This window comes from Eurytemora carolleeae, unplaced genomic scaffold (assembly GCF_000591075.1).
Source record: "Eurytemora carolleeae unplaced genomic scaffold, Eaff_2.0 scaffold447, whole genome shotgun sequence".
Lineage (NCBI taxonomy): Eukaryota > Metazoa > Arthropoda > Copepoda > Calanoida > Temoridae > Eurytemora > Eurytemora carolleeae.
Genome location: NW_019396336.1, coordinates 1 through 12,709, shown reverse-complemented (window position 1 = coordinate 12,709; position 12,709 = coordinate 1). Strand labels below are relative to the sequence as shown.

Below are 12,709 nucleotides of genomic sequence, written 5' to 3'. Positions count from 1 at the left end.
TGTTTCATGGGACGAATGGACACCAAGAACGTGATTTACAAAAGCCAAATCTTCCTAAAACTGGCTTATTTAAGACGTACTTTAATTGCATGTCGCCGACCTCTACAGTGTTTGTCGACGCCGGATACCACACAACGTATAGGTGTCAGCACATAATCTAATTTTACTATGCTTTCTTTTTGTATTCGCCGAGAGGGGTCGTGTTTCATAGTGAGTAAGTGAAGACTTCATATGTTGGCAAAACGTACGGTTGGGAAGATTCGGGCTCAAGTGTCAAAGTAAACATTTACATTAGTACACCGTACGTACACTGAATAAGACCTCGAGTATTTATCTACAATTGTTTTGCATTCTTTTTTGTTTTTCTTTTTTTCTGCCTGTAAAGAGACTCTAGGATACGAATTATTTCAAGTTACCCAACTTTATTAATAGATTGGCTTGTCCGATTCAGAATGTACCCGTCCATATAAATTAGGTAAAATAGCTCTTCCGGCGAGGGGGGGGGGGCAAAAATAAAAAGTTTAAAGGTCAATGATTGAAATAAATGTAGTCAATGTAATAAGTGAATATATCATAAAGGTGTCCACTATAAATTGAGGCTTTAGAAAAAAAGCCGTTACTAGTAAGCTCATCAGTTTTAAATCTACACTAGGTGATTGGATTTTCATTTAATACAAATTTAATGAGAATCACTATAGCTCCAAAGGCAGTCTCTGTGCATCTATGAAATATTTTTTTCAGTAAAGCTCTTAACTTTCAGTGGAAAATTATGAATTATAATTGGTATGGTAGTTTTTGGTGTAGAACTTACCAAAAAGCATTTTCATCCATGTGCTCTTTCATGTTCTTAATCTTCTTTACGATGTATATTCTTCAAAACACTGCAACTAATTTGTTCCCAGGGACAGGTGGCTGATCATTGCGGATTTTTCATGATAGATTTGCTATTTTAGAAACTGTTTAAAAAGTCTTAATTTATAGTTGACAACCTTTAGGGTATTTATTAAGAAATGTGAAAGCTGAAAGGTGGTAAAAGAAGCCTTCTACTTGATAGAGTTTGTTAATCCCAGAAATTATTGGGAAATTGAAATCAAACCAACTCTACTCTTGTTTTCAAGTAAGGGGGGCTATAACCCCTTTACTTCCCTTATAGCCTACAAAATTCCTGTATGGTCGATATAATCCTTATTTTCTTTTATCGCAATATGCAATTTCTTGGTTTTCTGTTTAAATGTCATGTTTTGAAATACCCATAAAAAGTAACATGTGTATAGTCCTTTCGGGAGAGAGATAAATTAAGTTCAAATGACTTTCTTAAAATTCTAAAATAGAAAATAGCAGGAAATTCTATCAGAAATGTTGCGAAAGAAGCTCAAAAAGAAAAATGTTGTTCACATTCATTATCATGATGAAGGGGGGGGGGGGCGAAATAGTTCTCTTATTTTAGTTTCCTATGATATTAATATTCGCCTTCTTTCTTTCAAATATGCAAGGGGAATGCCCTCCCCACCCCCTAAGTTGCTAGGGGAGGGTGGCACTCCGGTCGCCCCCCTCCCCTAGTTGCGCAACTGTAAATGATTAGCATGGTAAAGGTTTTTGCACACCACAGTACAAAGCCTAGCAGAATTCATCATTGCATTATACAGACATGATATTTAACAATTTATGAAACTTAATGATTTTCGGAGTTTTTACATTGTAAAAGGATAAAATTGAAATCATTTTTCTGCAAAACGGCCTTAGCTGGACATCAAAATATGGAAAAAGTTAGAAATATACAGAAAAAAAATAAGAAAATGTGAATTTTCTTGCGGTTCTTATGATTTTAAGTTTTCTCCGACCCTACTTTCTAATCTCTGCCTTTTTTTAGAAATCATTAAAATGCACTTTATTAAATGGGTTAACAACTAGATACTAATTCATTTCATATTGGATTTTCTCGAGACATTACTATGCAATTTAAAGTAATAGTTTACGATTCTGGGTCAAGCTTACCTTATTTAAAACTTTATAAATTTTTAGATTTTACGAAGATAATTTTTTTAATCATTGATTTTTGCAAAGGATAATAATTAAAAAAAATAAAAATGGCAAGATTTTAAAACAGTTTCTTTAAGGTGCATCTTGAAGTGTCGATGTTCGATTTAGTTTTAAGATGTCTTTATGTTTATAATACATCAATTCCAAGCATCAATTATTCTAGAATTAAAACTGTTTTCAGAAGTAAACATGAATTTTCGAAATTTTATAAACTTCGTGTTTGTTTGTGTTGGGATGGCGCTAGGAGGAGCATCGTTTAGTATTCCTACTCCTATATTCCCATCAGAGGTAAATTCCTACTCCTATTCCCATCAGAGGTAAATTCTTACTCCTATATTCCCATCAGAGGTAAATTCCTACTCCTGTATTCCCATGATAGGTAAATTCCTACTCCTATATTCTCATCAGAGGTAAATTCCTACTCCTATATTCCCATCAGAGGTAAATTCCTACTCCTATATTCCCATCAGAGGTAAATTCCTACTCCTATATTCCCATCAGAGGTAAATTTTATTCCTATATTCCCATCAAAGTTAAATTCCTACTCCTATATTCCCATCAGAGTTAAATTCCTATTCCTATATTCCCATCAGAGGTGAATTCCTGCTCCTATATTCCGATCAGAGGTAAATTCCTACTCCTATATTCCCATCAGAGGTAAATTCCTACTCCTATATTCCCGTCAGAGGTAAATTCCTACTCCTATGTTCCCATCAGAGGTAAATTTCTACTCCTATATTCCCATCAGAGGTAAATTCCTACTCCTATATTCCCATCAGAGGTAAATTCCTACTCCTATATTCCCATCAGAGGTAAATTCCTACTCCTTTATTCCCATCAGAGGTAAATTTCTACTCCTATATTCCCATCAGAGGTAAATTCCTACTTCTATATTCCCATCAGATGTAAATTTTATTCCTATATTCCCATCAAAGTTAAATTCCTACTCCTATATTACCATCAGAGTTAAATTCCTATTCCTATATTCCCATCAGAGGTACATTTATACTCCTATATTCCCATCAGAGGTTAATTCCTACTTCAATATTCCCATCAGAGGTAAATTTTATTCCTATATTCCCATCAAAGTTAAATTCCTAATCCTATATTACCATCAGAGGTAAATTTCTACTCCTAAATTTCGTTAGAGGTAAATTCCTACTCCTATATTCCCATCAGAGGTAAATTTCTACTCCTATATTCCCATCAAAGTTAAATTCCTACTCCTATATTCCTATCAGAGGTAAATTTCTACTCCTATATTCCAATCAGAAGTAAATTCCTACTACTATATTCCCATCAGAGGTAAATTCCTACTCCTATATTCCCATCAGAGGTAAATTTCTACTCCTATATTCCCATCAGAGGTATATTTCTACTCCTATATTCCCATCAGGGGTAAATTCCTACTCCTCTATTCCCATCAGAGGTAAATTTCTACTCCTATATTCCCATCAGAAGTAAATTCCTACTTCTATATTCCCATCAGAGGTAAATTCCTACTCCTATATTCCCATCAGAGGTAAATTTCTACTTCTATATTCCCATCAGAAGTAAATTCCTACTCCTATATTCCCATCAGAGGTAAATTCCTACTCCTATATTCCCATCAAAGTTAAATTCCTACTCCTTCTATATTCCCATCAGAAGTAAATTTCTACTTCTATATTCCCATCAGAGGTAAATTCCTACTCCTATATTCCCATCAGAGGTAAATTCCTACTCCTATATTCCCGTCAAGGTGTTTTCCTTTGTGTTCTTTAATTTGGGGATTATTTAAAAGTGGTTTTCTCACCGGCCAGAAACCAGACTTTCCACGTACAAAAATTGTGCAGAATCGGTTCAGCCGTTTTGACGTTTATTGGATACAAACAAACTAGCGAAATATGGATACTTTAAGTCTTAAATAGAAGACAATTTTTTCTCCTTCCAATGTTAAAGATTTTTTTTAATGATTTTTTAAGGCATTATCAAGAGGAGTTAGTGTCACTCAATCCGGAATAGTTTTAGGTATTTTTTTAAAATTTAATTCTTATTTTTCACATTTTAAAACAATATAAAAGTATTATTTACATATTTTTGAAAATATGTATCTATAGATATGTGAAGTGTTGTGTTTATACTTCTAGGTTCATCCTCCAAATAAATTAATAAAAGTGAAAACATTTTACATAACAATCAAAAAGTTATCCATACCTTTTTTCTAAATTTGAAATAAGCCTAAAACTGCCCTCCTTTTTAAATAAATAAACTAAACCAAACCAAAACCTGGGACTTAACCTGAACATTGCCTTTGATTTAACCTGTTTTAACCTAATTTAACTGAATCTGAATTGAACTTGAACTGAAACTGAATGATACTCAACTGAACCTGAAATTAACTCAACTGAACCGGAAATTAACTCAACTGAATCTGAAATGAACTCAACTAAACCTGAAATGAACTCAACTAAACTCAACTGAACTTGAATGGAGCTCAACCCAACCCAACCTAAATGGAACCCAACCGAATCTAGATGGAACTCAACTTAACTTGAATGGAACTCAACTGAATCTGAATGGAACTCGAACTGAACCTGAAATGAACTAGAACTGAACTCGAACAGTGAACATGAGCGTAACTCAACCACGAACTTGAATGAACAAATTCTTACTTGTTTTAATTTTCAGGTTCAGCTTTTTTAACAACAGTTATTGCAACTCCTTTATGTGGAAAGTTGGTGAGTTTATTTTACGCGTACATTTCATGCATTTTTCATATATTTTCAATGCTTGCCTTCATTTAGTTTATCGTTTTATCGTTTTTTTGTCGCCATCAATCAAACCTATAGCAAATGTCAAAACAATGTTCCTTGCTTGATTTATCCAATGAGGGAGGGAAGGCAACCTCCCCCGGACAGCTTCCGAACCTCATTTTACCTATTTGCGACAATGCACGTCCCCAGAGGGTTTCCGAACCTCCCCCAAACAGTCTTTAGGGAAAATCTTCCATCTATAATCGTCAATTTCTACTTAAAACGGGATTAATTTGATTATTTAAGCACGATAGTCGATCTATAGTATCCTTAACATTTGCATAATCAGAATTCGGGCTGGGAAAACTTAAACTTTGTTGATTTTGTTTAAAATTGTTTTTAAAGTAAGAATTCCTTAAAGTATATGCAAAAGTATTGGATTTTGGGGTTAAAACGCTAAATTGGATTTTGGGGTCAAAACACTTAAAGTGGATATAGGGAGGGAAGGCAACCTCCCACGCACACCTTCCGAACCTCATTTTACCTATTTCCGGCAGTGCACGTCCCCAGAGGGCTTCCCAACCTCTCCCAAACAGTTCTCCGGGCCGGAAGGAGTTTCCATTTATAATCGTCAATTTCTACTTAAAACGGGATTAATTTGATTATTTAAGTATGGTAGTTGATCTAAAGTATCCTTACACTACTCAAATAATAGGTCTTTTATATTTTTCAAATTGTTCAAAAAATCTGATCATTTTATGTTTTTCCTTGGCCAAATATTAGTTAATTCACATTAAGAACTGAATCTAATGTGTACATTCAAGAAATATAGCAAAGAGCAAGAGCAAAATTTGGCTTGGTTTGTATTCATGTTAAGCTTTATGCGCATAAAGAAATATATGCAAGAGCCCATTTATCTAATAATCATAATAAACAGATTTGGTAATTCGTTTAGTAAATGCTCCTATTGGGTTTTTACTAATTTCTACAAAATCGACCGATAGTTGTTAAAAAAAGGTTAAAAATAGAAAAAATAATTTTCATCTTTGCCTCTCATTCAAAAACCCATAAAGATATATGCTAATAAATTGGTGAATGTGTTTATCATGGCTTTAAGATAATTTACTAACATTATAAAATTTCTAGCACTAAAGCTGACCGTGGGAAAAGCTGAAATGTGCTTTTTGAACATATTTCTATTTGCGCATAAAGCTAAATAACCTACAAACCAAGCCAATTTTTGCTTATGTATTTCTTTTTCTTGGATGTACAAATTAGATTTAGCTCTCACTGTGATTTAATCAACATTTAGTCAAGGAAAAACATAAAATGATAAGATTTTTTGTACAATTTAAAAAATCTAAAAGAACTAATATTTTAGCAGTGCTTAACATTTGCATAATATTTTTAATCAAAGTTCGGGCTGGAAAAAACTTAAACTTTGTTAATTTTGTTTGAAATTGTATTTGTGTTTCGTTTTGATTTGCGGCATTGCCCTGAATCCCCATACTGTCTCCAACCCTCAAGGTTCGGAAGCAATATTGAGAACATCATTCAACGTTCGGAACCTAACGATTTTTAATTCCATATTTGAAATTTTCTACAGCTTCAAATCCTTTAACTTGTAAAAAAAGAAATTTACGTAAGCGCATAAACTTACATGAAATTAGTTTTGAAGACGCGATAACGTATTATTTACATGAAGTTAATTTACCAGCAAAATAATGCAGTTTACAATGAGAAAAAGCAATTTCAGTGATGCTCAAATTCAAGAAAATGTATTTATCTTTCGATCTATATGAATTTCAAATCTGTAGCGCTTGTAAAAACGGCATTAGTTTTAAAATAATTAGGTATAATAGAGTTTTGTTTACTTTAAATATCTCAATAACTAGAAAGAAAATTAACAAACAAATATGTTTTTAGAAACATTTATGAAAAAAAATTTATTTGTCTACTTATTACTAAAAGTTATTCATAAAAAAGCGCCAGCAATTCCAAGAATTGTGGATAAAAAAATTCTATAAAACAAAGCTATTTTCTCCCCAAACTTTGATCCAATTTAGTGTTTTGACCACAAAATCCAATTTAGCGTTTAAACCCTAAATCAAATACTTTTGCATAACATTAAGGAACTCCACACAAATATGATCAAACTTAGCCTAACTAAATAATTCAAGAAATATGTTATATTCACATAAACATATTGTTCTAAGCACTTTTTAAATGTCGAATTCATGATTTACAAGGTTTTGTACAATTTTTAGCTTTATAGTCTGCATTAACGATCTATATTCTTGTATATCAATGTATAAAACCTTGAAAAATTGTCAAGACGACATTTTATAAATTATTTCGATGTCTCTGAAGTTCTGGTGTTAATTGTAGTAAAAATGTTTTTTTTGCAAACAGAAAACTCCTACATCAATTCTTGATTTCAAATGAATTGTTAGAAAGAACATATTTTCTTGTTGGTCGGTTCCAAAAGTTTATAACATTCGTAATACATGGTATATTGTTCAATTCCAGATTTGGCACTAAACTAAATTTCTAGAGCTACATAATTTTTGTGTGTATGTGTCTGAAAATTTTCTTTCGTATTTCGCTTCTTTTGCGTTGATCTGTTTCGTAAAATTTATCGCTTTTTGCGTGAAATTTTGGATTAATCTGTTTCGTGAAAAAGGCTTAAAATTTTACTGAACAGATTAACGCGAAAATATTTTCTACGAACGGAATGCGAACAAATGCTAATGTTTTGTGAAACTATTTCCCCATTGCGCTTTAACCCCTACTGCAAATAGATGCAAAAAAAAACGATTTTGCTTAGATAGGCTGGCATGGAGCAAAACTGGTTTTTGTTCTCGGTGTTCTGGTTTGTGCCGTGGGTAACATCGCCTTCGGGTAGGTTTTTATTCTCAACAAATATTATCAGAGTAAATCCTTCCGGGTGTGTCAGTTTTGAAAATGTTTTCTGAAAAAATCCACCCTGATCAAGTCAAAACACTTATTTTAATTAATGGATATCAAAATAACAAAACAAATTTTGCACATTGCTTTTATAATGCAGTTCATTTTAGTACTGTACAATTCAGTTCATTTTAGTACTGTACAATTCAGTTCATCGTAGTACTGTACAATTCAGTTCATCGTAGTACTGTACAATTCAGTTCATTTTAGTACTGTACAATTCAGTTCATCGTAGTACTGTACAATTCAGTTCATCTTAGTACTGTACAATTCAGTTCATTTTAGTAATGTACAATTCAGTTCATTTTAGTACTGTACAATTCAGTTCATCTTAGTACTGTACAATTCAGTTCATCTTAGTACTGTACAATTTAGTTCATTTTAGTACTGAACAATTCAGTTAATTTTAGTACTGTACAATTCAGTTCATCTTAGTACTGTACAATTCAGTTCATCTTAGTACTGTACAATTCAGTTCATCTTAGTACTATACAATTCAATTCATTTTAGTGCTTTACAATTCAGTTCAATATAGTACTGTATAATTCAGTTCAATATAGCACTGTACAATACAATTCATTATAGTACTTTACAATTCAGTTCAATAAAGTACTGTATAATTCAGTTCAATATAGTACTGTACAATTCAGTTCAATATAGTACTTTACAATTCAGTTCAATATAGTACTGTACAATACAATTCATTTTAGTATTGCACAATTCAGTTCAATATAGTACTGTATAATTCAGTTCAATATAGTACTTTACAATTCAGTTCAATATAGTACTGTACAATTCAATTCATTTTAGTACTTTACAATTCAGTTCAATATAGTACTGTATAATTCAGTTTAATATAGCACTGTACAATACAATTCATTATAGTATTGCACAATTCAGTTCAATAAAGTACTGTATAATTCAGTTCAATATAGTACTTTACAATTCAGTTCAATATAGTACTGTACAATTAAATTCATTTTAGTACTGTATAATTCAGTTCAATATAGCACTGTACAATACAATTCATTTTAGTACTGCACAATTCAGTTCAATATAGCACTGTACAGTACAATTCATTTTAGTATTGCACAATTCAGTTCAATATAGTACTGTACAATTCAATTTTAGTATTGCACAATTCAGTTCAATATAGCACTGTAATTCATTTTAGTATTGCACAATTCAGTTCAATATAGAACTGTATAATTCAGTTCAATAAAGTACTGTACAATTCAGTTCAATATAGTACTGAACAATTCAGTTCAATATAGTACTGTACAATTCAGTTCAATATAGTACTGAACAATTCAGTTCAATATAGTACTGTACAATTCAGTTCAATATAGTACTGTACAATTCAGTTCAATATAGTACTGAACAATTCAGTCCATTTAGCACTGTACATTTTAGTTTTTTATAGTACTGTACAATTTAGTTCATTGTAGTACTGTACAATTTAGATCAATGGTACTATACAGTGTATATGGTAGAACGAAGTACAGATTAGTAAAGTACAGTAAATTAAAGTACAATACTTCATTTTTATTTTTCTTAAATTGTAATTTCTATTTTCTTATAAACAAGTTTTTTGTGAACTTTTTATTCCAATTTTACTTCTTTCACATTGGGTAAACAAAATGTTCGGACAAATTTTGTTAAAAGAAACTTTTAAAGAATTTCATCATTGTAAAAAAATATTCTGTATCTAAAGCTTTCTCACAGTTAATTTTAACTTAAGTTTATTCTTGCTTTTCTCAGTTTTATTATTTTTTATTTTTGGTTTCATATTTTATTTTAGTTTGCTGCGCTACATTCAAGATCCTGATGCTTTCTTCTGGTTGTCCTTGTTCTTTAGAATCCTAACAGCTGTTGGAGAATCCGCCATTTCTCCGACTGCGTATCCATTAGGTCAGTCATGCTGCCATTTTTTAATTTTGAGTCCATTTTATATTTCAACAAGGATATTTTATTTTTAGGATCTCAGCAAGTTTCTGATAGGAATCAAGGAAAAGCCATTGTAAGTATTTTAATATTTCAACTAAATAATAACTTTAGAGAATGAGATTAAATTTTTGATTATTATTTTAGTCTGTCATCGAATGCAGTTTTGGAATTGGAATGGTGGCTGGTCCCGCGCTTGGAGGATTTCTTTACAATCTTGGTGGATTTGCTGCTCCATTTTGGTTTCTGGGTGTTCTTCTGGTTCTTATTGTTATTTTGACAGTTTTCTTTTTCAAACTGAAACCTCATACAAGAGAGGAGGAAGAAAGGTGAAATATTATTTCAATTTAGAAAAAGGAAAAAATTAATAAATTATTTGTTAGATTATTTTATGAAAAAGAGACTTTAATGTCCAGGGTATGGACTAAGTCATTTTATTTTTATTTTATTTTACCAAAAAATGTTTCAGATCAACAAGCTGGCGCTCCTTGTTGTCTGCTCCCGGGATGAAATCAAATATTTGCGGATTATTAATTGCTGGTTCAGCCACAAACTGGTATTCAGCTGCACTTGAACCATACTTTGTAGAGAAGGTACACTCTTAAAGGGACTGTTAGCGTAAGATTAAGTGACCCTCCGGCCTCCATGCAATGGTGGCAATGTCCGATTTACTCGATCCCCTTAAAATCAACGAGATTTCCACAATATTGATCAGATAAAGGTTTTAAGGCTGCTGTTATGAATCTGAATCAGCGTTGTCATTGTTGCAGGAACATTAACTTGAAATTACGCCTATACAGTCCCTTTAACAAATATAATGTTGTTTGGTTCGATATTTGAAAAGTTAATGAACTAAGACAAGTTGGGCTTGATAGAACAGGAAGAACCCAATAATATTCTAAGACCATTTTCCACACAAAAAAATGATCTTTCAATGCTCGCTTTCCATTTCTTACAAATTATTCACTTACAGTACTTAAAGTTTTAGTCTCACCGTTAATTTATCAAAAAAATTTTAACTTTACAATTGCTTATCGGTCAATGCTGATCCAGCCGAGTTTGGTTTATATTTTGCTTTCAGAAATGTTATGTTATGTAATGATAAAGATACTGTAAGCGGGATTTCAAGTACCCTCATTAAAAGCTTTGTCTGATCAAGTATGAATTAGATGTTCATGGTTTTGTTTCTTTAAACTGTTTATTTTCATTTTCATATTCGAAAGTAACTTGCGTATTTTTTGCTTGTAAAAAGCAATGGAGAATTATGAGAATTAAACACTTTCCGAGTCAGAAAAACTTCCACATTTGTTATCAGATTAAGGTTTAGAGGATACCGTTGTGACTCGGGCATTGCCATCTTTGCATGGAGGGTCACTTGAAATTACCCTTACAGTCACTTTAAAAAATCTATTGTTCCTGATTTTTTTACTTGCATAAATGTTTAAATAAATATGTTGATTAAAGGGAGTGTCTGGCTAGACATGGTAGTTGAGCTGAGAATGCAGTATTGTAGAGACATGAGACCTATCAGACGTTTTAACAGTGCATATTTGTTTAGCAAAAGCGGAAGTTTTAATATCCTCATGGATAGTCAATTTTAGAGGGATAATTTTAAGAATCGACTTTAAAAAATGTATGAAAAGAAGACTACAAAAATGTAACAAAAATTCTACATTAAAATAATTAGTTGTTTAAGATTTCTCTACAATATTGCACTCTCAGCTCAACTACCATGTCTAGCCAGACACTCCCTTTAAAGTATGAGCTTGATGCTGCTGAAGTTGGTCTACTGCTCATGGGGTTCTCTATTGCCTACACTGTGATGGCTCCCATATTTGGAGTTATCATGGACTGCGGTCTCACTCCTATAGTCGCAGTTCTCATGGGAAACCTTACCATCTCTTTATCAATGTTTTTACTTGGTGAGGTTTAAACTTTCATTTTTATTAACAAAATTTAAAAAATGCTAGAGGAGCTGAGTCTTTGCCACTAACTCAAAATTTCTAATCCCTATATATGTCCACTGCAAATCAAGATCTGCACGATCTCACCCAAATATCGAGCAGCATTTTGAAAAAGACTTCTCTTAGATTTAAGCTAGAAACAAGTGCGTTACTCTTTTAAAATACATATGTCTAGGGTCACAAAAAAATTAAAGTGAGTTTGTGATGTAAAACAAAATCGAGGGTGTCTAAAAATTTGGTGACAATCTTTCAAAGTTGTCTATTTCTCAGTGTGTCGTAAACCTTAGATATTTCGAACTAAGATATCAAAATCAAAAGACTTCATAGTTTGAAATATCTAAGGTCTACGACATTGGGTTGCAAAGATATAAGGATTAAAAAATCATAGTTTGTGGCAAAGGTTCAAAGGTTTAATAGAATAACTTTCATAAGAAATTTTTATGTAAGACATTTTCTTCTGATATACTATCTTAATGCTGGGACCATACTTTATGAATTGCGAGATGAAGTTGAACCGGGGACAAAATGTATTGAATTTAAGCTAGGTGCTGAACTACCTATTACCTATACTGCCGGTTCAAATTTGAATCAAGATGATTTGAATCGTTGATTCAAGATTTAAACCGGCCGTAGGTTTTTCTGCGTCCTCGCCAATTCATTAAATTCGGTCCCAGGTACCACTGGTTCAACCAGCTCTCTTTAGCGCTGGTTCAAGTCAAAGAGAACTGGTTCAAATAAGTCTGATCTACGTGGTTTAACTGATTCTCTTGTGCACTACTGCATTACAAACCTTTTCTTTTACAGGCCCTTTCCCGGGTTTAACATTCCTTGAGAGTGTTCCGATTGCGGCATTAGCGCTTGTCATTCATGGCGTAGGTACTGCAGCTGCATTCCTTGCAACTCTTCTTGGTATGCTGGAAAGTACGAAACAAGGCGGAATCCCTCACACGGATCAGACAACGGTAAGTTAATGTGTAGATCAGACAACGGTAAGTTAATGTGTAGATCAGACAACGGTAAGTTAATGTGTAGATCAGACAACGGTAAGTTAATGTGTAG

At 32.5% G+C, this 12,709-nt stretch overlaps 1 protein-coding gene across 1 annotated transcript; it reads left to right on the top strand.

Moving 5' to 3' along the window:
- Positions 1-2,203: 2,203 nt before the first annotated feature.
- LOC111701185 (MFS-type transporter SLC18B1) lies at positions 2,204-12,612 on the top strand (the record flags this gene model as incomplete). The annotated part of the gene is given in 10 exon segments (XM_023472358.1): positions 2,204-2,328; positions 4,005-4,050; positions 4,711-4,760; positions 7,603-7,676; positions 9,544-9,653; positions 9,722-9,762; positions 9,834-10,015; positions 10,156-10,279; positions 11,446-11,608; positions 12,455-12,612. Coding segments are annotated over 10 exon segments (1,047 nt in total), but the record flags the coding sequence as incomplete, so codon positions are not given.
- Between the last annotated feature and the right edge of the window lie 97 nt (positions 12,613-12,709).